Source organism: Drosophila virilis, chromosome X, assembly GCF_030788295.1.
Source record: "Drosophila virilis strain 15010-1051.87 chromosome X, Dvir_AGI_RSII-ME, whole genome shotgun sequence".
In the NCBI taxonomy this organism is placed as follows: domain Eukaryota; kingdom Metazoa; phylum Arthropoda; class Insecta; order Diptera; family Drosophilidae; genus Drosophila; species Drosophila virilis.
Window position 1 is genome coordinate 27064185 of NC_091543.1, and position 24756 is coordinate 27088940.

Genomic DNA, 24756 nt, shown 5'->3' on the forward strand with positions numbered 1-24756 from the left:
TATATGTATATATGTATGTATGTATGTTGGTATATATGTATGTTTTTGTGTGCTTATATATGCATGTGTGCGCAAACCTATAAGTCTCTCGTAATCGATTTTGCATAATGATGATATTTGATGCTAACTTTTTGAAAATTAGCCTTTTTCTGAGCTAGATTTTTTCTGTCAGCTCGATGTGAATGTAGACTATGTGATATGTAGATATTCTAGAATTGGTGTTTTCTTCATTTCGTGTTCATCAGACTTTTTTTTTTTATAAATAGATTGATTTTCAAAAACGACAAGTACTTCGGTATTAAATTTTTTTTTATTTATTTATCATATAAAATCTTAAATGGTAAAGTAAATATTTGATTTCTTATTGTAAATAATTGTCAATTCGTTACACTAAAGTTTTTACATTAACTTTAATCATTCCTTTTTATTCCAGTTTTTGAGATGTTTAGCGTAAACAGCGTGTATCTCATCTATAAAAATAACAAAGATTATTATTAATTTTAATAAAATTCTTATTTTAACCTAAGTCATAAGAACTAAGCTAAGCCAATTACTTAACAGGGCGATAACATATGTTAAGCAATTCAATGTTAAATTGTACATGCTGGAAAATGGAACCAAATGAGTCTGGTTGTCAGCATGCACAACATGCATATCATGCTGATCCATAGATTTCTGTTATTTAATATGTTAATATTAATTTGCTGCTTAGTTTATATACCTAAGTCCCAAGACTGTTTGTTTGTTTATACCCGCTCATCTTCGCATATCTTTAACACCCTGTTCTGTCTGGGTTGATCGACCCTATCATGTTGTAGCACTTGAGTACTGTGCACCTGATTTTTATTTACACACGAGGCTCGGGGACCGGAGAGCTTGGAGTATGTCGATGGACTTCTTATCAGTTGCCTAGGGTATCGTTTGACCATATATATGAAGCTATACATGAAGAATGATACATACGTTGAAATTTAGTGTATTCTGTGGTTACGAGAACTACCTTCTTTGATAGTTATGCCAGAGCATTCGGATAGAAACACCTCCCGGTTCCTTGCCAAATTTTCTTGAATTTCGGTTAATTTTTGAGTGCATGATGCTCGGATTAATGACAGCTCGCTTTCTTAATCCCCGCCTTAACTCTCTCTTTCTTCCTCCCTCTAGCTCTCTTAAATATTTCCCACCCATAAGATCTTCCTGAAAACAACAAAAACAACTCCGAAAGTACAATACATTAGAGCGATAAATTTATCAAAACAAAAAACTGTTATTTAAGCTAAAAATCTTATATATCTACGGATTTTACAACTTGCTCCGTCTGGCAAAGGCCATTATCTGGGCGCGATATGTCGGGCCGCGACGCAATGCGTCCAGCTGGTCGGACTCTGCGTCCAGAGCATCAAGCAGTTGTTGGCGCCAGGGCTGCAACAGCAGCCGCTTGGTGCTCATTAATGAGACGGAGGGCAAACGCGAAAGCTTGTCGAGGCGCGTCCAGAATTCCTGCTGATTGTGCACCAGGCTGGCGATCATGCCATGACGCAGCGCTGTCTGGCCGTCTAGGCGCTCACCAAATAGCAGCAATTCGGCGGCCTTACTGCGGCCCAGCAACGCTGGCAGGGTCCAGCTGGTGCCGCCTTCGGCGCAAAGGCCCAGCTGCGAGAAGGGCAGCCAAAACTGCGCAGATTCCGTGGCATAGATAATGTCGCATAGTGCGCAAATGACCACGCCCAGGCCAATGCAATTGCCCTGAACAAGAGCGATCAGCACCTTGCGATTCATCAGCATCTTCTTCACCAGCGATTTCATCACAAAGTTCGAGGCCCGAAAGTGTACGTCCAGCGCCTCATCGCCGCTCTTGCGCTGCAAGGCCAGCAGATCGGTCAAGTCATTGCCCGATGTGAAGGCATTCGCATTTCCCGTCAGCACAACGATGCTGATCTGCGAATCCGCATTGGCCACGTCCAGGGCACGCAGTAGCTCGTATATGGTGCGACGGCGCAGCGCATTCTGTACAGCCGGTCGATTGAATTGTATAATTAGCAGCCGGCCGCGTCGCTCAATTAGTAGCTCCTTAAACGTATTGAAATTGTCCGCAACAGCAGCTGCTCCAGCACCAGCTTCACCCATTGCAACGTTGGAAGACAGACTGGTCGGACCGCGGCGTTTGACTTTATTTAATTGCCCCTCCACAAGAGACAAGAGGCAACAGGCTTCGGTAAATACATATGAGCACACATACAGTGGCGGACAAAAAGATTCGGACAGAGCAGAAAAGTATTTTATTTCCCTATGGAATATACAAATTGCACTTCGACAGTGATGCCTTTTGGTAATGTCTCACAGGGATCGATCTAGCTTATCATCCGAATCGAAATGTCCATTTAATTGATCCATTCGATTTTCTTTAGCAAACTTTTTGATGACTGAATATATATGTATACATAAAGCCGGGACTTTCACTTATTTGTCTGATCTACTCTCTCTGATCACGGTCATTGTACGCATTTTTTTGGCCGCCACTGTATGCCACTAAGCGTACATATACATAGTTTTCGGTTATCAACATCGAGGAGGTCGCTCAGCTATCGCTGCTGCTGCCCGATCAAAGTGCAGCAGCAAGCAAGAGCACCTAGTGCCACACCCTCTTCCATCTCTGGCAGGCTGCTTGGGCCAATAACAAACTTCGTGTTTACCCGAGCCACACATTTCACGAATGAGCAGAATGCATTAAAAAACAAGTAGCAACGGCTATCTGCCGCACCACAAAGATTAAATACCCTAGCAGACATGGCTTATAGGTGAGCCCATGCAAAAATAGCTTCAGTTACAATCGACTGTTCCTGTAGTAGCCATATAATATAGCATTGATGATTTGATTAGGATTCGGTGATATCTGATATGAATCGAGGAGCTTGTAATTGGCGAGCTTGGCTAAAATATGTAGAAAGCCATACTGCCATTCAAATCTCGACAGCTTTCTTTATGTACAACTGTATATTATAATCCTATGTTGATAAGATTTTGCGAATATATAAACAGCAAGCAGAATCTTGGCAATGACAGCTAGAAAAAGAAGTGAATATAGCTTTAAAGCTGAGCGAACTGCGACAGCAAAAAATAATACCCTATATAATACCCTACTCTACAAGTTGATCCGTATAACTAGTTCATATAACCTGTTTAAAAGTCGAGGGTGCATCCAGAGGCATTGATTATACCCATTTTCAAGGAGTACATGGTATAAAAACTAGTTTGCAGAGTGTATTATAATATGATTCTAAATGTGTGGCACAGAAAGAGAGGCAAGATTTGCCAGCAGGTTGCACGAAATAGAGATATGAACGTGTTTCACATACAACTGAGAAATCACAAACAGAAAAATTCTGTGGGATTAAGTTGGCAAATATAAGCACAATAGCGATTGCACCCAATAAGCATAAAAATTCTTATTATTTTAAACTCAATTTTGGCACTTATTCTCCACAAATAAAGGAAAATACATAAGATACTCAGCATGCTGATAGGACTATGGTTCACAATTGTTTGTTCATCTGAAACTAATATACAAGTATATATATATATACATTTGCCTGAAGTCCCTAAGAGCTGACATTGATCTTAAGAGTCACGTATTAGAATGCTTATGCTAACTTTAATTTAAAACAGTTTGCTTTCAACAAGCTCTTAAATACATGCATACATGACCGAAGAGTCTCAGCCGCCGGCTGCAGCACTGTGTTTGACACCTGCACGTTGGACAATTAGTGCTCATCCAGGTGGGAGAACTTTTTGCGCAGCTTCTCGCGTCGCTCTTTTTTTACATTGCGCCAGGGCTTGGCTGGGGCTTCGCCAGTTACCAGGTTGCCATCGTTTGCCAGACGCACATGTGGAAAGTTGGTGCGGCCCTTGACATGCGCAACGCTCGGTTGAGCGTTGAAAAACTGCTGATCCAGCTCCTTGGACGTGCTCTTATTGATCTGTGGACAATAGCATAGGCATCAGTGGTGTGTACGCAAACCTTTTTGGCGTGTGGGCAACTTACACGCATGGCACGTTGCTGTTGTCCAGGCAGCTGGGACTCCTCTACCGGCTTGCGTTGGCGCTCCGGAAATGTGTGATACTCGGACTGAATGACAGATGGTGGGCCCAGAGCAAACAGTAGTTTGCCATTGACGTAGTCCTTGAGCACATAGCGAGCAGAGCGAGCCTGATCTGGCTGGCCATTCGAGGTCATGAAGCCGCGATTATCTACGGAATAGATTGGTAAAATGCAATCAGTGAAACGGTGTTAGAATTAAAAAGCCTGTTCTACTTACAGCCATAGGCAAGCAGCAGCTCTTCAGAGAAAGGCGGACGATCTGGATCCTCACCCTCCAGGGGCTTAGCTATCACAATGCCATACTTATCCTCGAGAATGTGGCGCGGTATGCGCTCGCAGAGTAAATTCACGGCGGGCACATGATCGCGCATTTGATCAATTGGCAGTATACCATTAAGCAACATGTCTGCCTTGGTAAGCACAAAGCTGGGCATAACCAGACCCGGACAATCGCAAAGCAGAATGTCATTTTCCAGGAAGAGCGTCTGAAAGCGCTTTGTCTTGCCGGGCGTGGCCGACACCGACACCTTCTTCACAGTCATTAAAGAGTTAATCGTGCTGCTCTTGCCCACATTCGGATAGCCCACCATGCCGATGGTCACATGCTGCGCGGTGTGTCTGGGCCCCGTGTAGATATGGCGCAGGAAGTCAATCAACTCCGTTCTGGACAACAGATGTGCGCTGTTTTTGTCACTGGGCAGCCTGGGCAGCTTAACGTCCGTTGCGTCCGACGGCGTTGACTTAATCTTGTTCTCGATTACGTCCAGTGTTTGCTCAACAGCATTCAGCGACTGTTGGATCTCCTCGGCTGCTTCGCGCAGCTGCTTGAGTTCCAGCGCCGAGGTCGGCGATTCAGCTGCCTGTCTGGCAGCCTCAGCTTCACGCTTAAGCTCTTCCTCGACCAGCGTGGCAGAGTAAAAGGCTGTACGTATGCCCTCACAGTCAAAATATTGTGCCCAGTGCTGACGTTGCTCCAGCGTGAGCAAATCCGATTTGTTGACCAAAATCATGTTGAGTTTGTTGCTGTCAACCTCCTTAACATAACGCTCTAGATCGACGCTGCGAAAGAGCAACGGATTACGTGCATCAACAATCTGGACAACGACATCGGAGCGCTCGACGACACGCCACAACTGGCGCCAGAACTCGAGATTCTTCTCGTAAGGCGTCATAAGGATTTCCTCGTTCTCCTGCAGGAGTGCCAAATCGCGACGCCAATTAAGAAACGCCTCATTTTCGGCACGTTCCAAATCTTCAGCGCTAGTTTCCTTGTTCCATTTGGGGCGACGCGGAATTTTTAGCTGATCCCGATGCTCGGCGTGCTTCTGGTGCATTGTCTGCTCCTGTGTCTTGCTTAACAAGCCGACACGCTGTTTCGGATTAACGAATGTTATGTTGAGCTTCTCGGCCTGAAATTCCGTGCCTGCCAATTCAGCTGTGCGCAAGAATGCATTAAAAGACGACTCCTCAGTCACAGAGGAGAGGTTTAAGCGGCCCCAGTCATAGCCATCCTGCAGCTCCGTTGTGTGCAGCTGCGAATATGATAAATGCGTATGCAATTATTTGCTCGAGCTGGAAAAGTATGCTACGCACCATTGTGTCGTTGTCCACCTTGCGACGTGGTGTGTGCCCGAAACGATCCTTGATTAGCTGGCGTCCCAGATTGGTGCCATCTTTGTTCTTTTTGCCCATTTTGGCTGGCGGCACAAAGTTGATTTTGAATAAATTCGAATTTTTAACAAAACACGTGCGACAATTGCAAACTCAACTGAGAGTATTTACTGCCATATGACATGTTGACTTTATACTTATCGATATATGTTTTTATTTCGATATTTACATCGTGAAATACCAAATAAACTTCATGTGGGAGTGTTAATTGGGATAGGACGTTTCGACTTTGCACCTATCGATATATTGTTATCAAGCCATCGTAGCGTTGCCGATATTTTATTATATCGTTTATTTGAATAGGTAAGAAAAGATGATTTTATTTTTCAAAAACTTAAGCTTACGACAATTAAAATAACTTTGCATACCAATATCGTTCAGTTTTCCCTGTATCATAAGTGTGTGGCAATGTCTGTTTAAAAAGTGTTTAATTTTTGGTTTTTCTTTTTGGTATGGCATCGCAGTTTGTTCAAAGATTCACAATATTTAAAAATAAACCTACATAAAATACACTTAACTACATGGTGATATATTAGAGAAATTCATTGATGACTGTCAAAAATAAATGCTAATAAAATTTATCATCATCATCATCATCATCATCATTCCAGACAATCGGCCAGACGGCATTGCGCGCACAATTGCCGCCCAATGCCTTACAGAATGTATTGAATGTGCTCGACTTGCTGAAGCCGAGAATCTCGCGCTCCTCGTAGATGCGATAGGTGAACGTGCTCTCGTAGGTGCCAACAAAATGCCGGGCATAGGCGCAGATAAGCTGATCGACAATGGCCACGCCCCCATCCTTCAGCTGTTGCCGCTGTGCATTCGATTCCGGCGTAAAGTGCACAAACCGAAACCTATAGAAAAGTTCCTTCAGCTCGAGCAGCTCGTATGGCGTGGCATCGCTGGCTACGAACACGGTGGTCAAATTGAATGCGCGCAGCAGCTGTTTTATTTGCTGTGCCGCCGCCTTGAGTGTGGGCGTGGTCGATTCCCGAGACCTCACAAAGTCGCCGCGTCGCAGATGCGCGCACAAATAGTCGCCGCCGCGTGCATCTCGCTTGGGTCGCTCCAGCTCCCACATAGCAGGCCGCTGCACGCCGGCCGTGGTGTCCGTGGTGCTAAGCGACACAAGCCGAAAATCAGCGGCCACCCGATTCAGGAACGGAGCGAAGCGCATCGAGCGACGCGCCAGCCAAAAGTGCTCGTCGCCCCAATTGTCGTGCAGAACCGTCTCGGCACTGAGCACCGCATAGACGCGCATGTCGTCCACATCCTCGACGCCCGCCGTATCCTCATCAATGGCCTCGCGCAGCATGCGCTCCAGTAGGCCAGCGCTGCCCTGGAAGCGTACGCAGTGATAGCGGCCGTAGCGCAGCAATCGCTGCTGCAACAGCGGACCGCCACTGATGGAGTTCTCATTGCAGGCTTCGATGCGTTGCCCGTTGGCATCATCATTGGCATTGGCAGTTATGCGCTCGTACTTGTCGCGAAAGACGCCTTGCTCCTGCATAATCTCGTAGTGCGTCAGCCGGAAGGCCTGCGAGACGTGAACGTAGGGCGGCGCCGGCATGCCAAATCTTCGGTACTCGGCAACAAACTCATCATAGTCGAGCACGGGCGCATAGCGTCGCAGGCTGTCCAAGTCAAAGAAGTTGCGCCACATCAAATCGGTCTGGCCCAGGCCGTGCGAGTGCCAATGGTAGAGTCGTGGCCATGGCGGCAGCACCAGACGCACATTGCGAAAACGTTTGCGCCGTCGCAGGCGGCGCACAAAGACAGCCATGCGTATGTAGACATCGCGACGCAGATTGAATCCCTCGGAGATGTTCACGTCGTACAGAAGGTAAACGGTGCCGCGCAACGGTAATATTGAGTCTGGACATGTCTGCTTGGCGGGTAGGCGCCAAAAGGGCGGCCTTTGGCAGTTGCTGTTGTTGCTCAGGTGGCTGCTTTTTGCTATCGTGCCGTTATGCAGTGCTCGGCCGTTGACAGCCTCAGAAACAGCGACCAGGAGGAGAAGCAGCAAAAGCTCCGGCCACTGCACTGGCCACCATTTTTGCATTATTAGCCGCTTTAAACACTAAAATAGGCGCTGGCTCACTGCAAAACAGGGACTTGGAATGTTGATCTTCTATCGATATCGATATCGTTATATGCAAAAATTGGGCTGCTGCACAACTATCGATAAGTTTGCAAGCACAGTGGACTCCATTGTTGTCAACCATACAAATTGGCTAGCCAATATGAAAATCTTATTATAAAATAAATAAATTGTAGAAGAATGAAGCTGAGACTCCCAAGTAAAAATGTATGATTATTAATTTCCACCACCGTTAAATGAACAGAGGCTAAGATTGCGACACGAATAAAATATATTTCTAGGTTTTACTTTTAGGTGATTCAATGTTAAAAAAATGCCAAAAAATTATTGAAAATTAGCTATAGCACAAATTGCAACGAAGTCGCGAGTATTTGGCATTGAAATGGCAAAAAAAAGGTAAATCAGTTCAACGAAAATGTCCTCTGAACACTAGTTAGCTAAAAAATAGCTAAAATAGGCAACACTGCTTTCATCATTTAGCAAACACTCAATTGGAGACAGTATCGAAAAACGATACTTTCTGAAATTTGATAACAGCTGGAAAAGTAACCGTGAATTTATCCGACGATTTGGACCGGCGCACGTGCCGGTGTTTCAAACAGTTTTGTTTGATTTTGTGTATTCAGGTGGGCTAAAAATCAAAATCATGAGCACACAAAAGCTGGAATACGATGCAAGCCTGGGCGGAGAAGTTGCGCTGCCCAGCAATCTGCCGACCTATCACTATGCATCTGGGGCACTTAATGAAATCAAGACCATGATTGCGGAAGCCCAGAAGCCGGTCAGCAGTAAGCTAATCTTTCAATCATTGCCCAAGCACATGCGTCGTCGCGCCATGTCCCATCATCCCAATCGCTTGCCGCGCAAATACCGCTCCGCCCACAAATGCCAAATGGCCAAGGCAGGCAATCAGCCAGTGGCACCGAAGCGCCCGTCGCGCAAGTATCGACGTCGGGCAAAGAATCTAATGCGTGAGTATATGCGCCGCCAGCGCAACCACATTTGGCTGGAGACTCATATTTGGCATGCAAAGCGCTTCCATATGATCGATCGCTGGGGATATCGTTTGGCCTATGCCAGTTGCGACAAGACCTACCGGGCATGCTATCGCGCCAGCTCCGAACACTGCCTGGTTCAGGATATTTCATTTTACAGCTGCGTGCAGTTGGAAGGGAGCCTCGATCAGCTGCGTACAGGTTTTGGGCGCCTAACAAGTCCAGAGTGCGGCCTTGGCATTGCGGCCAAGACATATATGAGCGGGCGACGCGAAGGCAGCATACAGCTCTTCGCCGATTCGAAGTATCCGTCGTGTGCCCTGCAACGCGTCCTCTTTATGTGGCGGCCCGAACAACAGCCGGAGAATCAAACACGCCGCACCCTATGGCTCTGGCTGCATCCTGCTGGCGCCGAGGCAACGATTGCCCAACTAATCAAAGTATTTCAACTCAAATCGACCAAGCAGGAACGGCTGCCGCTACCATATGACACAGACGCCCTGGTGCCGTCAGATGCCTTGAGCAAGGTGCCACTGTCAGTTGAATCGGTGGAGCAGCAAGCGGAAGGATCAAACAAGCAGCCGCTGCGTTTCTGGACATACACCAAGGCGTTTGAGCGCAACAGAAGCTACGCCAATGCGGACACAGGATTGCAAATGGTGCACATCAAACACGAATTGAATCGCTTCCGTCTGACCGGACCGCGCGCCCAATGCGTGCTGGCCGCCAGTCTGCGCGCATATCGTAAAGACCGCGAAGATGGCGCACCGGATGATTTGCGGCTGGGCGACACGCCGGGCCAAGCGCTAGAGCCGGCCGATTACTGTGAGGCTGCACTGCAGCTGAGCTCGCCCAGCGAGCTTCTTTCCAATCTGATCCTCAGCGTCAATGTGGTCGACCCTCGTCTGCAGCGTCCCAGTAAGCGCAGCAAGGCAGCCAAACCTGCCGCATCTCTGGTCAACGCAGCTCAGTTGCATCTATCGCAGCCAAAGCAGCCGCCGCACAGCGATCTGTGGGACCCAGAGTTTCGTGAACGTCTCAGTAAGCAGATGATGGCGCAACATAAATATAATCAGCTGCGCTCCTTGCATGCCATTGTGCCCGGCCAGCGCTGTGACTTTGAGGACCAGCTGCAGCCACTGCCGCTCCTGCTGATACAGCGCCCAGGCTCCCAGCAGGCGCAGTACAAACGTTTGGGCTATGCTGCTGGTTGGGATGTGATTGTGCCTGCACGTTACGGCATGGTGCTCTGGCAGACGCTCATCATGTGGGGCGCCCGACCAGGTGGACTGCGTGAGTTCGACTCGGTAGCCAGAGAGTCGGGAATCGATCATTATTTGCCGGACACTGTGGCCGGTAAGTCACTGCCCCAGCTCCTTTATAAGGGCTGAATAATCACTGGTTTGATCTTTTTGATAGGACAGCAGCAGGCAACGCAGACAGCCAAGGAGCGTCGTGCTCAATACTTCCGGCAGCCACCCAACAAGCGTTGCAACTATCGCAGGCTGTCGGTGGTCAGTCCATTTGTGGCGCCATGGCATTCGCTAGTGCGTGACTGGTCCGTGGAGCACTATAAGGATACGCATGGTTATTTTGTGCTGCGCAATCGCGAGTTGTTGCAGTGCCTGGACGGATGCGTGCGCCGTCGTCAGGAGTTCCCGGAGACGATCTCGGAATTGTGTCTCATTCAGATTGAAGTGCGTATGCATGCGCGCGGCAAACTCAAGGACAATGCATTGATCTGCCAGCCCACACCCTCAGACTGGGTGCGTCGTCGCCAGCAGCAGAAGCATGACGAGCACGAGCCCGTGCATACCGAGCCACTGCAGAGCGACCTGAACGAACGTTTACGCAAACAGTTGCGCCATCAACACAAGCGTCTGCTGAAGCGCTTGCGCTCCCGTCGCGTGCGCGAGAAGCGCAAACTGCAGGAGACAAGCACAAAGCGCGTCCACATTCGTCCGGCCCGGACAGGGCCCTTGATCAGCGAGCAGTTTGCTAAAATGTGTGACCTCTGGCTGCCCAGCGATCCAACCAAGAAGCACGACAGCGTGCGCCGTCAATGCAGTCGCGAGGTGTTCGGCTATGTGACCTGCGCCGGTTTCAGCTTCGTGGAGGCAGCCGTCTGTGGTGTGGGCTATATAACGGCTCGTGGATTGCGTCAACTGCTGCAAGTTAGGCAGCCGGGTGTGCCCCTGCTCTGCCTGGTGCGCAATGAGGATAGTCGCGACTATCGCTTCGCTCGCATCCAAATAAATGTAAACGTCTCCGCTGGAGCTTAGCTTAGAGTACGCATTGTAGATGTTCATGTATATAGATAGATGTAGTTCATTTATGTTAAGTACAAATGTTATAAATATCGAATAAATATTTTATATTAATTAATTAGCTCTTCGATTCGAGATAAACACGCCTACAGTCCGTTTAAAATAACTTATACATATTTATTATTTATTTCATTCAATTATACATATTTATCTACTCCCCTGAGTATATATGGAGCTTAGCCATATATAAGTAGAGTTGAATTATGCATTATTGTAATTATTTTGGTTTCTGCTGCGATGCAATAGAAAAATGACAAATTGTGTAAATGCCGCCTTACTATGCGATTCTCATGAATTCAAGTAAGCTCCAAAAGCAAGTGTTTGATTTTTGATGGACTTAATTAAAAAGCTAGATCATACCTACTTTAATAAGTCAATCACATAAATGGACATATATAATACTCTCAAGACATTTTGAATAACATGAACAGGAACTTTGGCGGCTTAACGGTTCTTTCGAACAGGCCACAAGATAAACCAAGCATATATGCAAACCAAAAAAATGATGCACTTTGACCTTAGCGCTAAAGACTTAATGCCAACCATAGCGAAAGTCTCGAAAAAAAAAGAAATCGCTTGATTACCGTCTTAAATATTGTGATTAATTATAACGATAAAGCTTCGCACTATGCGACATGTGTTGGTAAATGCTGTGCCGAAAAGTTCAGCTGTTAACAATTCGCCGCAACAGCGAAACGTTAACCAACACCTGAAAACTATTGATATACAAAGATATACCAATACAAACAAACGCACACTTTCTTTCAACATAATAGAAAATATTGTAGCAGGGCATATACAACAGTTGCAATCAGCTTAGGCTAAAATCAATCAAATAATCAGCTAATAACACGGCGCATATATAATTTAAACGTGGGCAGCCCTCTGCCTAACGGTGCATGCTAATAATTCATGAGAAAAAAAAAACATTCATTTTTTATATGCACACAAATAAGAGATACTATTTATGTACACATGCGCACGCACAAAAGGCAACAGCTGGTCGCAATATTGTAAACATTAAAAATTGAACTACAGCCCGCAATCGAACCGCCGCTGCCCCGCTATTCCGCCAGCCGCTCACCCCGTAAATTTCGCTATCAACAAGTATTTCATTTATTTATTAATACTTAGTTATATGTGTGCGTGTGTATCTGTGCGCCGTCGTCCACTTGATTATCGCTGCCGCCTACTCCCAACCGGAGCATGCTGTCGTCGTAGTCAGCGTCATCAGCGTCATCGTCACATTGATTAGTAGGGGGCAAGGTTGGGGGTACAGTGGAACAGTGCGTCACGTTTGCTGATAAGCGGCGATCGATATGTCCGCAACAGTTGCCGCCGGTGAGAAGAACCTGTTGCGTGGCCTCAATAAGCTGCGCTCCCAGGGCAAGCTGACAGATGTGACGCTCATCGTGGAGGATCATCGCTTCAAGGTGCGTACAACTATTACCACAAAATCTATATACATATATATATAATATAGCTGGTCTATGTTGCAGGCGCATCGCGTGGTGCTGGCGGCCAGTAGCGACTACTTTTGCGCCATGTTCGCGAACTGTGCCATGATCGAGTCGCGTAAGGAGGAGATCACACTGTATGGCGTTACGGCGCGCGCTATGAGCCGCATCATAATCTTTATATATACATCGCTGCTGGAATTGAATGTGGACAATGTGGAGGAGACGCTGGCGGCAGCCACCCATGTTCAGGTCAAGGAGGTCATTGAGCGCTGCACCGTTTTTCTTGAGCAAAAGATTAGCATGGACAACTGCCTGGCCATAGCGAGCATGGCCGAGATTTATGGTCAACTGGCGCTCGCCGAGCGCGCCTTTCGCTATATATGCGCACACTTTAAGGAGTTTGCCGCCAGCAATGACTTCAAGGATGTTAAACTGGAGCAGCTGCACTTTATACTGTCCAGCAACTATCCGATTGATGTCAGCGAACCGGAGCTGGTGCGTCTGCTCTGCAGCTACGCGCTCGAACAGCAGCTGGACGATGGTGCCTTGCTCGAACTGCTCCACCTTATCAAATGGCAGTATATCAGCTGTGACGAACTGAAATCGCTGCGTCATCATAACTACTCGCTGGTCGAGAAGTATCTGGCCAAGCTGCATGAGAGCGGCAGCGTCCAGGAGTCAAGCTCTGAGGCACTCGAACACTGCCTGCAGCAGGGCCAGGGGCCCACCAATATGCGCGGCATGGAACTGAGTCTGCTCAAAATTGGCGGTTTCGAGTGGAAGGGTCTGACCAATGAGATTATGTGCTTCTCGCCAACTAAAATGAAGTGGTACGAGCTAACCTCCATACCGCATATTGATCAATGTAAGCAATAGCCATTCCCAGCCCCACTTCCCCACTTTCTAATCCGAACTAACACATCCCTTGCAGGCAATTTTGGCACTGCCGTTCTGAACAACGAACTCTTCATTGTGGGTGGTGCTTACGATGTGTGCCTTAAGGAGTATATTCATCCGTTTGGATTTCGCTACTGCCCGCTGCGCGACTCCTGGGTGACAATAGCACCCATACAGCTGGATCGCTGTCGCTTCTCGCTCAATGCTGTTGGCAAGCAGCATCTGTATGCTGTCGGTGGCATTGTGGAGCACGACGATAATTCCGAGGAGGCACTGCGTCGCATATCCAACGTAGAGCGTTATGACATTGTCAGCAATACGTGGACTTACATGCCTAGCCTGCAGGAAAATCGCAGTCAGCATGCGGGCGTCGTTGTCGGCGACAAGCTCTATATCTCCGGTAATGTATAAGCCCAAATCGCTAATAGCTTATTTCCCAGTTTTTTCTTGAATCACCCAAGCACTAAAATGGAATTTGGGTTAATTCCACCGACAAAGGTGAAAGATTCGTGTAAATCGCATGTTTAGTTATTCAACGGGTTTGAAATTTAAACCTCAAACATATATGCAACGATTTCCACAAGCTTGGTTAAGCTTGGTCCGGATAAATCCGGGATTTATATGATTTTATTTATTTTATATGATTTGAAATCAGATCGCCTTAAGTATATTATTTTCAAAGCTCTTTGTTCAAATTCATTTGAGAGAAGTTTCACACTTTCCGGTAAATCCAGGGAATGAAAAAATTGGTGGGTGTATTTTCGGGCTCCAATGATCTTTCCAAGGCTCACTATAAAAGGCATTTTGTATAATCAATTCCTCTTAGATACAAAATTAAGGGTCAAGGGTTGTATGTGGGATTCAAGCTTCATACCACGAGACGAATTTAGGATTCAGTTTTTGGTTCTGCTTCAATGGAATGAATTTTCGACGAACGGGAAACGAATGGAAAAGTGATGTTTAAACTTGGAAGCAGATAACTAGGCGGGGAACTACCAACTAGTTTATAGTTTAATCTAAAAATTGGGTTTCCAACACTCACGGCAGTGCTTTCTCGCTCTCAACGCAGGCGGCATACACCTGGCTAACATATTGTCAAGCACATGGTGCTTCGACACGAAGAGCGAACGTTGGATGGAACTGGCGCCGATGCCGACGCCATGCTGTGACCATGTGCTGGTGGCAATCGACAATCGCATCTATGCGTGCGGCGGCTGGCACGAGACGCTGAGGGAGTCACGCGTGCTGGTGGAGCACATCTATGCGTATGATATTAAGAGCAATACGTGGAGCGTGGAAACTAAAATACCCGCACCAAAATTCTATTCGGGCGTCACCTCGATGCGTCGCACCATATTTTTTGTGGGCGGACTGGACTCAACGGAGTCGATTGATCGCGCCAGTTCGGAGACCATGGCGTACGATCTGGACACAGGCAACTGGTGGCATCGCAAGGACTCATGGGATACACCAAACGATGTCTGGGAATCGACATGTGCCGCCATTTATGTGCCCAGCTTTGACTCCTAGCAGCGTGTCCCAAACAGCGCGCCTTCTGCAACGAATTTACTCGAGATCTGATTTGATAACAACGCAATGCAATTATATAGAAATGACCCCAAACCCATGCTGAAAATGCTGTTCCCATGTTACTACTGTACAGTGAAGCAATGTGCCAAGCAAGGCCAACAAAACGATTGTTAATAGCAGGTCAACCGTTCGAATATTTAACTATTAGTAGAAATCTAGAAAACGATTTAAAATAAACATTTTCTTCTTGTTAGTAATATATGAACTGTTTTGTAAATCAAAATCATCTTGAAGTAATTTAGATATTGCTTGTGCCTAAAGAGTTTTAAGTTGTGTGAAAATCTGATGATACTTTTCTGCTATTCCACAAGATTCGATTTCCAAACCAAAATAGATCGATAATTGTTTGTTGGTTCGAAAATGGACAATCAAGATTCATCAATAACCGGTTGTTAAACACAAGCTATGAAAATCCAGCATAGCTGGCGGAAATTGGGTGAATCCATATTAACAAAATCGAGGGGTATAGCACGTATAAAGAAAACAACACAGAGTATTTTTAATTGAATTTGCCAAGGAGCGGACATACAACCCATTGACAAATACCTTTATATATTTTTGGTAAGCGTTTGTCATCATATACACATATGGACATCATAATATATCGTCACATACATATGCACATGCATAACACTAGACTACTCTCATAGTAAATACATATATACGTGAAACAAGCAACACGGCTAAAACTAAGCGCTTAGGCGTCGCTAAGACATATATATATATATACGTTAATATATATATATATATATATGTAGATCAGATCTAGGAGCTATGTCTAAAATAAAAGGAGCCTTAACTTAAGAACAGTTACAGTTACAGTTACATGTTACAGTTATTGCTATAATTAGAGTTAAAAATTAAGTTATTAAAGTTGAACAAATGGAAGTACACGGCTATTGGTCACATAGATTCCAGAGCAACCATGAGAGAGCTATGTGTTATGATGCGGGGCTATAACGACCCAACCATCATTCTCCACGGTGTCGCCGCCGGCGATGCCACCTGCCAGTTCTTGGCTGTTGCCGACCCCCGTCGGCTGTTGGCGCACATGAGTGTTTGCTTGGCGTGCGGCTGGCAGCTTCTCCCACTGCTGCTGCAGATTATTGTAGAGGCTTTGCAGGCCCTCCTGTACAGGTGAGTATAGAAAAAACAAGATAGTTTCAGAAAATATATAACATGAGTGCCATAGTCAGGATTTTTATTTTACATACCTTGTCTTTGATTTTGCGCAAGAGCTCCTGTTTTTGTTCACGCTCGAAGCGATCCATTTGCAATATCAGCTTCTCCTTAAAGTCCTGCGCATAGTAGAGGTTCGTGTCCACGCTCAGATACTCCTTGGCCATGTGGCGATGATCGCGATAGATTGCCTGCGATTCAACATTGTTCGGTATGGGTGGCTCTGGCTGCAGTTCCGGATCCAAGATCTCGGCCAATGATTGCTCTGTGCAACCACAGCCGGCATCTACATCCGCATCTGCGTCCACATCCAAATCGGCATCGACGCAATCGTTTGGATCATTAGCGTTAGGGGCGTGGCTAAGCAGTCCATTCGACAAATAGATTTCGTTGTTATTTGAATTATTGTTCTGGTTGTTATTATTGTTATTAGTGAGGTCTGTGGTGTTGTTGCTGTTGCTGTTGTTGCTGCTGCTGCTGCTGGTCATGATTGCCGGCTTCGTATCCGTCACTGTCAGACGTTCCCGACCATCAGTTTTGGCTGTAAAGGCAAAAGATGTCAAGACACTGATATAGAACCGATATGACAACAAGAAATTAAAGAGGAACCTAGTCGGCTGTTACCGACTAGCAGTTACCCTGCAGCTTCAAGCATTTCATCTGACTTTTTTCTATACATACACGACTTGATCGGACTTAATCCAATATTTGGCCGCATGGAGCACTTATCCAAACTGTGAAACTTGCTCGTATACTATAAGAGATTCCGTCTATGTGTTTAAAAACTATATCTCAAAATCGGTATTTATCGATATTATGAAATTGGGATATCGACATTAAAATATAATGAACTCTTTCTGCGTTTTGTATAGGAGAATGCAAATAACAAATATCAAGTCTCCTGCCCGTCTGGATCCGAGATCGGCAGACGGATATACTTTATAAGGTGCATTATAAATATATTATAAAGCATTATAAACCTGTATGCTAAATCGTCTATAATTGCTAATATTTACGTACTATAAATGATCCAGCAACTGTGCAGATCGTTCGTCTGCTTGGTGGTGATCAGGGCGCGCGTGTCGCACATGTTGATTGTTGCGAGTTTGCTTTCGATTTGCACTAAATAAATTCCCGAATCGGATGATAATGTTGCCAGAGTCTTATGTGCGCGGTCCGATCATTTTGTTATTGATTTATTTATTTATTTATTTTTTTTTTTTGGGTAAGCGTGAGCAAGTGGGTGCTATATAACCCGAAAATGTGGCTCAAGAAAATACGAACTCAAGATTTTGTGGAGAGTGCAACAATCCTGCGATGCGATGAGCAAGTGTTGCGCCCCCTCCCGCTATCACTGGCTCTCGCTCTCTCTCTGCCTGTTTCTCTCTTTGGATCGATCACTGTGTAGGTGCGTAAGGTGTAGGGTGTGTGTGTGTGTGTGTTTGTGTCTCTTCTGATGACGTATGTATTTTCCACACAGACGTGCTCGTTTGGTTGGCTTTTCTTGGTAAAATTGGAAAATCAAACTATAAACTACAGACACATCGAAGGCAAAACATTTTCTACTGAATTTTCACGCTGCTCGTCTGATTTTCTTCTCTACCTCTCTCTCTCTCTCTCTCTCTTTCTCTTGCTTATATTGTTTATTTGTTGTTAAGTTTTTTCTTTTTGCGCTTTTCTTGCTAATTTCACAGCACAATTAGTTGTTCACATATTTTCATTATTTGCTTCAGATTTTCGTAACAAATTTGACCCACGGCCGGGGCACAAGGCGTATGGGCGTGGCTAGTCAAACGCCCGGCAATGACAACAATCTCAACGAACTGGGTTGCTATTGTTTTTGTTGCTGCTACTTGAAATTGCAATAACATTGCGGCACTCAAGACCGCACGGTGCCCAAACATAGACTGACCGAATGGGGATCTGTTGGTCGCCGCTGTCGAAGAACCGTATCCGCTCGACTTCGTTCGGCCCCAGAAAAATGGGCTAGAGGAAGAGCAGCTGGCAAATCGTTACGAATTGATGAGCACACACTGTGTGCCAGGAGAGTCAAGCATTATACATAGAGATGCTGTGCATATGTATCATCGGCTAGAAGTGCTGGCTCCTTATATCGAACTGATGTTCATTTGATGAATAATGCGACTGGCATGCGGTTGGGAAATCTCCGCTGCGATAAATGCCAACGTCGCCCCGCCATAGCCTCTCCACCTTCCCCTCGCCAACCGCCCGGGGCGTGACCTAGCCACTTGTTTAGGTCGCTGCTGTCAATGCATTTAATGGGCACAACTACAACAACAACAACACACACCCACACCCATAAGGATCGAAGACTGTTTCGTGTGCATTCAGCTAGTCCACAATCCAAAAAGATTCATCTTCAATGATCGTTCGCTCGTGATATCCGTCCCCGTGCCCATTAAAATGAAATTTTCGCTCTTCTAGCTTTAATTGATATATATATATATACATGAGTCTATATAGCCGTGCATATATGTATGTCTGCGTCTATATATTTATATATATATAGATGTGCACTATATGTACGAAAATCGAAATAAAAGCCAGATGACTCACTGGTCAATACGGCCATTGCGGGCGGCCGTGCGGCTGGGCGGCGGGAACAGCGGAGGCTGTGGCAGTGGGGCAGGCATTTGGCCGCCCGACTCTGTCAGCCTCGTCATCTGTGTGTGCCGCAGCCGTACGCTATTATCAGAGGGTATTATAATTTTGTCAGCGAATGTGTAACGCTCGGAAGATGACATTATAAGTGCATCTCTTCATGATCATCAAGTCGCCAAACTTGGCTCAATGAAATGAGGCTCATCAATCGTATGATGGAAAAGATTACTGTTCTTCAAGATGTTTTCATCAAACTCAGCAATTCTTCTCACATATCTTGAGGGCCGCAAGCCAAGTGTATGCAAGGGTATTTCAACTACGGCGAGCCGTTCGTTTGTGCTTTTGTTTAATTTGAATTCATATTTTGTTGGCACTTCTTTGGCGGCGAAAGGGGCTACTGTGGTGACGGTGCATCTCATGGCTATAAATTTGCTCGAAATTGCCAGCCAGCCGGCCAGCCAGCTAGCTAGCCAATCCACTGAATACTACGATAATTGTGCGCAATGTGCAACTATGAGCGATGCCCTGCATGAGCTGGGCATATTGTGTTGTTCAGGTGTTGGGCTTTCGCGAACTCAGCTATTAAAGAGACAACAGTTCAACAAACATTGTTGTTTCTATAATGAGTTTATCTTACTCCAATTGGATTTAATAAATATAGAATTTATTATAAATTAATAAATCCATTCTCAAACTCAATTTAAAGAATCTGTGTGAAAATTCATACTAAGGTTGTACAGGCGAAAGTAAAATATTGCTCCGAACTGCTTTAAACAAATTTTCAATAATCTCTATCATAAAATCAAAATTAAAAACAAAATACATAAGCAGCCTTTTTCAACTGGAGCAGGGTATAAACCATTCGTTGGAAACTAGTACCCAAACCTTAAGTTATGAATGCAATAATGTCTTATACTGTGATTAGTGCATATTTTTCATTTTATATAATAATCCAAAAACTTTAAAGAATGACCCATTTGAAATTTGTGGCACTTTGTAAATAATTCAATTGGCGTGTTTTATTTTCGAGCGCAGCCAAGAGGCGAAGTATAGCCAATAGTCTATTCATTCGAAACAATGATTATCACTCGTATTATCTGAAGTGCGGGTATTCATTGGCAAGCGCATTGTTGCAGTGGCAACATTTGGTGTCGACAATTTTTGCTAATGCATGAGCGCATCGCATATTTATAACGTTGGCCGACTGAGACAGTGCCAATTGCAAAATGTTTTCAAAAATGTGTTTTTGCATAATAAAAACAACGCAACGACTAATTAAACAAAAATCGAGCAATTAAAATGGACGAAAGCACTGCGGTTAAAGCGAGATGGCAAACGCATTGTTTACAAAAGATTAAGTGATGGGGTGTTGTTATTGTTGCTGTTGTTGTTGCTGTTATTGCTGCTGGTGGTGCTGGTGGTGGTGGTGGTGCGTCATGCTTTCGACCCCAGACCAACAGCTGCCACATGGCAAGCGAGACTCTGAACTGAATGCAAAGCTGACGAGTCGCTAAGCTATTTGCAACAACAACGACAACAATTTACATGCCTCAATCGTGTTCATCCAAAAGAGTGTGTTAATGTGCATCTGATTCATTCGCACAGACAATCAGACGACAACGACGGCAACAATGGCAATAGTTGCAATAAGGAACTCACCATGCGAACTGCTGCGGCTGCTCTCGCTGCGATGCGAATCAAAACCATTCTGCAAGCAGAAAGCGATAAATATATACATTTATACATTTTCATATGTGCATATATAAGCGGCGTACCGGCTCAACATCCAGTGTGAGTTGCTCCATAATCCTATTGGCCATTTGCATCATGCCGTTGCGTATGGTTTCCAAACGCTTTGATGCCTCTGCGGATGATGTTAAATTAAAGCTATCATTTTGGCTCTCGCCGCTTTCCTCCTCGGGTATGGCATCCCAGCGATTGCTGCTGCTCATATGGAACAGCCCATTATTGTCAAGTTGGCCCGAATTGGTGGGCGTTCTTTCTGATGAGGTATATTCGTTGTTACTGGAGCTAGTGCCACTGCCAGTGCCAGTTGCAATCTCAGTCGCAGTGCCTTGCACATTGGTGGGCGTCAGCTGTGTGGACGCGAGGCTCATATCACTGGAGCTGTAACTTTGGCCATCATATTGAGCGGCTACCGTGCCGTCGCTCTCTTTGGTCACAATCTGTAATGAATCATTGGAGTCACTGTATTTCAGGTAAGTTTTCATTGCGTTCACCTGTTGGTTGACAAACGCGTATTCTAGCGGCTTATCGGCGCCAACATAGTCTTTGATAATCTCATTCATTACACCCACAATATAGTTCATTGAGGGTCGATCCTCGGGCGCCGTTTTCCAGCATGCTGTCATTAGTTGCTCAATGTGCCTGGGACAGTTGTCCAGCAGTGGCGGTCGCTCACCTGTAACAGTTAAAATAACAATAACACTTAATATAATGCCCTATCGACTTTCGCAAGCGCTTCTCACCCTTGTATATCTTCCACTGTATGGTATAGGCATTGTCAATATCCTTGAAGGGCTGCTTGCGTGACAACACCTCCCACAGAACAATGGCCCAGCTAAAGATGTCGCACTTCTCCGTGTATTTGGAGCCCTCAAACACCTGTTGAAGAGAAGTATTACGAACAGTTGAATACAAAACATTTTCATCAAGTATACTGCAGGGCAATATGTCTTGCTTTCTTCTTTTAAAAGTTTAACTCAGCACATACTTCTACTGAGATAGTTGACGCACGTTTTTAGCCCTTTTACATAAAAATATAAATTATTGTTTTTGTTTTTAATTTGCAGAAGGAGGTCTGTCATGTGTACATCTAAGCAAATTATAAGTAGCAGCCCTAGAAATGACTAATATATCAAAGCTTAAGCTAATAAAAACAAGGAAACAGCTGCAGCTACTGCATTTGCTGCGATTGAACTGGGGCTTAACTCACCTCGGGCGCCATCCAAGCAGCGCTGCCGCGATTGTTTGTCATCATGGTGGACTTGTCAGCTACAGTGCCAAAGTCACAAATCTTCAAATTGCGACCCTTGTTGGTCAACAGCAAGTTGAGCGGCTTAAGATCGCGATGTATGAGTGGCTTGGGTGCCATTCCATGCAGGTAGGCAACACCCTGATGATAATAATGCACATTTAACTCAAGTTTTACAAATTTAAAATGAATATAGATGATCACCTCCGCACATTGGCGTGCCCAGCTCATGGCGTGCGCCAAGCTGTAGGCGGGCTTCACTTTGCCATGCAGAAAATTGTGCAGGGAACCGCCCTCGGCATACTCCATGATCAGATATGTGGCCTGCTGAGCCGAGGAGATGCCGTGCAGTGCAATAATGTTTGGATGCTTAACACGCGACAGCTGTTTGACCTCCTTCTCAATGTCCTTCTGTTCGGCGCTGGCAAAGAACTCTTTGACGGCCACCAACTGATTGCGCCAGATAGCCTTGCATACAACACCGTATGATCCATGGCCGACTTTCTATGGGGAAGAAGAGAAAGATCAGATTCGATATGAGCTAACCCAGTATTGGTCAAACGTTCACCTCGCCGAGCGTGATTTCGCTGAAGTCCACATTGGCAGCCAGCTGTGCATCTGGCGACGCGGCGGCCATCACCTGCTGCTGCTAAAGCTCTTCGCTGTTGCTGCTGTTGCTATTCAATACTGCTGCTCCGGTTGCAGTTGCTGCTGCCAAACTTTGTTGGGATTGCACCGTTTACTATTTGTTGTTGGGCTCTGTTTTGCAGCCTGCTTTGCTTATATCAACCAGCAATGAATCGCTGCGCACATCTTCCAAACGGCTAACTGCGGTTTTTGCCGTTGACCTCAACGTTACCATTGGCAGCCGGGCCAAGTAAAGTGCACTTGAGTAGTTACCTTACACTGTGATTGGTTTATTTAGTATTTTCAACAAATATTTCTCATTTTTTCGTTTTTGGACTGTTCGTTTGTCGCTGTCTGGCTAGTGGTTGAGACCTGCAGAACATATATCGCTCCGACCGATAGTATCGCTTATTACCGACACACTATATCGTGATATTTTTGAATGTTTACTTTATCATAGCATGACATTGTACAATATCAAAGTATTCACATAAACAAAACTTTAAAAACATTACCATTTGATTTGTCGTGGCTTTTTATTGATAAACAATTTGTATGTATATGTTCCTTATATGTTCTTTAATGTATTTGTTGTTATATTATATACATTAATATGAATGAGCTTTTATGTTCAACAGCATGACATTTGGATGTTTAGCAGTTTTTCATCTGCAACAAAATAATAAATCCTCCATTTAATTTTGTTATGCTCATAATTGTTAAAAATGCTGCCGATTAATTTCATTTGCGCTCATCTCGAAATAAATATCGATGTGCGTTGACATATCGCTTGGAAATATATATCGCGGTCTTAAGTATCGACTTGGTCGCCCTATCGATATTTTTTCCATCCCTAACTCATACGTTCAAGCGCTCGCTCACCAAGCGGATGCAATTTCGGACAAAAAAAGAATCATAATTTGTTATTTTTTTTTTTACGCTCGTATTATACACTGCAAATGCAAACAAATAAGTTAACTGTGCTTAAACATACAAACATTCGTGATAACACAAAACGAATGCATCAATTACAACAAGTGTGCTGCATGTGGCCCGCGTGAATCGTAATCGAAGTTGTGCGTGTGTGAAATTTGCTTTTGTAGCAAAAAAGGCGAGTAAAAAAAGTGCGTCTAAATATATGTAAAGAAAAAATTGTGATGGTTGTTTGGGGTGGTTAGGGGAAACAGCAGTAGCCAGCAACAACAGCAGCATTTTCCCCACAATTTTGCCAAAGTGTTGGAGGCGACGCCGCCAATTAATTCTCGTGTGGCCGCCTTCATCGTCGTCGTCGCCGCAGCCATTGATGCCGACGCCAGTGTCACCGCAGCAATAACAACAACAAACAGAATAACAACAACAAATGCTGCAACGTGAAAGAAATGAAATGTCAAACTTCTGCAAAGCTTGCATATTGAGAAGACGCACATAAACTCGCTTTATTTTTTGGTTCGTTTTATTTTTTTATATTTTGTTGATGTTTTATTTTATCTTTTTTTATTTATTTTTTGTCGTTCTCTTGTGTTTTTCATTGAAAAAGAATAAGTTCAAGCAAAATATATAGTGACCAAAGAATAAGAAGAAGCAGCAACTGCAAAGAATCTCAGCGTCATAATCATCATATCCATCATCATCATCATCCTCAGCATCATCATCATCATCATCTCCATTTCGTTCACATTCTCTTCTTTTGTTTAGGATGTGTGCGTGTGTGTTCTTTATGCGTGTGCGCCCCATGAGGAAGAGGAAGCGCTACCAAAAATTACTGTGCGGCTCATTCTCTCCCTCTTGCTTTCTTGCTCTCTTGCTCACAATTCATGTTAGTGTGAATTTTCACTAGCTTCTTCTGGCCAAGACCTCGTTTAGCGCTAATCTTGATCTAGTTAGCGGCTTTTAAATGCCTCTTAGTGGGGGATGTATGTGTGTGTATGAAAGTACAGGGTATCCTGTCAGTCGCACACTGCCCGCTAGCGCTAGCCCTATTGTTTTACATTTAGTATAAGTCTGAATTTATTTTGATCTCTTGTTTATTTGTGCACTTTTTTAAACATAAACAACCAGAAGAAACGAAAACGAATTACTTATGTACTCCACTTCACTTCACTTGACTCTCCCACTCCCGTTTTGTTGCATTTTGAGTTGCTTCAACATGATTCTTGTTGCTGTTGCTGTTGCTGCTGCTGCTGTTGGTAT

General features: G+C 44.9%; 7 protein-coding genes across 11 annotated transcripts in view; 3 read left to right on the forward strand and 4 right to left on the reverse strand.

Moving 5' to 3' along the window:
- Positions 1-1222: 1222 nt before the first annotated feature.
- Positions 1223-2152, reverse strand: LOC6632061 (enoyl-CoA delta isomerase 2). The gene has a single exon (XM_002055078.4). The coding sequence runs from the start codon at positions 2122-2124 to the stop codon at positions 1300-1302; it is 825 nt and encodes a 274-aa protein (XP_002055114.1). The 5' UTR covers positions 2125-2152; the 3' UTR covers positions 1223-1299.
- A 1288-nt stretch (positions 2153-3440) lies between these two features.
- Positions 3441-5885, reverse strand: Ns3 (nucleostemin 3). Its single transcript, XM_002055077.4, has 4 exons — positions 5690-5885; positions 4314-5628; positions 4040-4245; positions 3441-3974 (listed from the first exon to the last, which is right to left on the reverse strand). The coding sequence occupies exons 1-4, from the start codon at positions 5786-5788 to the stop codon at positions 3759-3761; spliced, it is 1836 nt and encodes a 611-aa protein (XP_002055113.1). The 5' UTR covers positions 5789-5885; the 3' UTR covers positions 3441-3758.
- A 293-nt stretch (positions 5886-6178) lies between these two features.
- O-fut2 (O-fucosyltransferase 2) lies at positions 6179-7917 on the reverse strand. The gene has a single exon (XM_002055076.4). The coding sequence runs from the start codon at positions 7833-7835 to the stop codon at positions 6336-6338; it is 1500 nt and encodes a 499-aa protein (XP_002055112.1). The 5' UTR covers positions 7836-7917; the 3' UTR covers positions 6179-6335.
- A 487-nt stretch (positions 7918-8404) lies between these two features.
- Pop1 (POP1 ribonuclease P/MRP subunit) lies at positions 8405-11254 on the forward strand. Of its 2 annotated transcripts, none has more exons than XM_015171006.3 (2): positions 8405-10225; positions 10294-10575. In XM_015171006.3, exons 1-2 carry the CDS (start codon positions 8521-8523, stop codon positions 10422-10424), a joined length of 1836 nt encoding a protein of 611 aa, XP_015026492.1. In that variant the 5' UTR covers positions 8405-8520; the 3' UTR covers positions 10425-10575. The 2 variants fall into 2 exon arrangements, with proteins under 2 accessions (XP_015026492.1, XP_002055111.2); XM_002055075.4 differs by having other exon boundaries at positions 8407-10225; positions 10289-11254.
- A 679-nt stretch (positions 11255-11933) lies between these two features.
- On the forward strand, positions 11934-15342 carry LOC6632057 (kelch-like protein 22). The gene is made up of 4 exons (XM_002055074.4): positions 11934-12629; positions 12696-13521; positions 13588-13953; positions 14623-15342. Exons 1-4 carry the CDS (start codon positions 12516-12518, stop codon positions 15081-15083), a joined length of 1767 nt encoding a protein of 588 aa, XP_002055110.1. The 5' UTR covers positions 11934-12515; the 3' UTR covers positions 15084-15342.
- A 295-nt stretch (positions 15343-15637) lies between these two features.
- On the reverse strand, positions 15638-22939 carry Tak1 (TGF-beta activated kinase 1). Its single transcript, XM_002055073.4, has 9 exons — positions 22508-22939; positions 22144-22443; positions 21901-22080; positions 21434-21569; positions 21185-21366; positions 20720-21130; positions 20604-20652; positions 16358-16863; positions 15638-16272 (listed from the first exon to the last, which is right to left on the reverse strand). The coding sequence occupies exons 1-9, from the start codon at positions 22574-22576 to the stop codon at positions 16078-16080; spliced, it is 2028 nt and encodes a 675-aa protein (XP_002055109.1). The 5' UTR covers positions 22577-22939; the 3' UTR covers positions 15638-16077.
- Positions 22940-23414: 475 nt separating this feature from the next.
- The window catches only part of RhoGAP19D (Rho GTPase activating protein at 19D), a 49608-nt gene continuing 48266 nt past the window's right edge, over positions 23415-24756 (forward strand). The window contains exon 1 of one of the 4 annotated variants that reach the window (XM_002055072.4): positions 23415-24012. The gene's annotated coding sequence lies outside the window, so the exon portion shown is untranslated. The remainder of the gene's footprint in view (positions 24013-24756) is intronic. The other 3 variants (XM_032439991.2, XM_070209891.1, XM_032439992.2) reach the window with 3 other exon arrangements.

Bases quoted from the DNA above. Each gene is read 5' to 3' on its own strand.
- LOC6632061 (XM_002055078.4), bottom strand. From the start codon at position 2,124: ATGGGTGAAGCTGGTGCTGGAGCAGCTGCTGTTGCGGACAATTTCAAT.
- O-fut2 (XM_002055076.4), bottom strand. From the start codon at position 7,835: ATGCAAAAATGGTGGCCAGTGCAGTGGCCGGAGCTTTTGCTGCTTCTC.
- Pop1 (XM_002055075.4), top strand. From the start codon at position 8,521: ATGAGCACACAAAAGCTGGAATACGATGCAAGCCTGGGCGGAGAAGTT. The intron at 10,226-10,288 runs GTAAGTCACTGC...TCTTTTTGATAG, and splicing joins TTTGCCGGACACTGTGGCCG to GACAGCAGCAGGCAACGCAG.
- Tak1 (XM_002055073.4), bottom strand. From the start codon at position 22,576: ATGGCCGCCGCGTCGCCAGATGCACAGCTGGCTGCCAATGTGGACTTC. The intron at 21,570-21,900 runs GTGAGTTAAGCC...TCTCTTCAACAG, and splicing joins CTGCTTGGATGGCGCCCGAG to GTGTTTGAGGGCTCCAAATA. The intron at 20,653-20,719 runs GTACGCCGCTTA...TTCTGCTTGCAG, and splicing joins TCACACTGGATGTTGAGCCG to AATGGTTTTGATTCGCATCG.
- Ns3 (XM_002055077.4), bottom strand. From the start codon at position 5,788: ATGGGCAAAAAGAACAAAGATGGCACCAATCTGGGACGCCAGCTAATC. The intron at 5,629-5,689 runs GTGCGTAGCATA...TCATATTCGCAG, and splicing joins AGGTGGACAACGACACAATG to CTGCACACAACGGAGCTGCA. The intron at 4,246-4,313 runs GTAAGTAGAACA...TCTATTCCGTAG, and splicing joins GCTGCTGCTTGCCTATGGCT to ATAATCGCGGCTTCATGACC.
- LOC6632057 (XM_002055074.4), top strand. From the start codon at position 12,516: ATGTCCGCAACAGTTGCCGCCGGTGAGAAGAACCTGTTGCGTGGCCTC. The intron at 13,522-13,587 runs GTAAGCAATAGC...CATCCCTTGCAG, and splicing joins CATACCGCATATTGATCAAT to GCAATTTTGGCACTGCCGTT. The intron at 13,954-14,622 runs GTAATGTATAAG...CTCTCAACGCAG, and splicing joins CGACAAGCTCTATATCTCCG to GCGGCATACACCTGGCTAAC.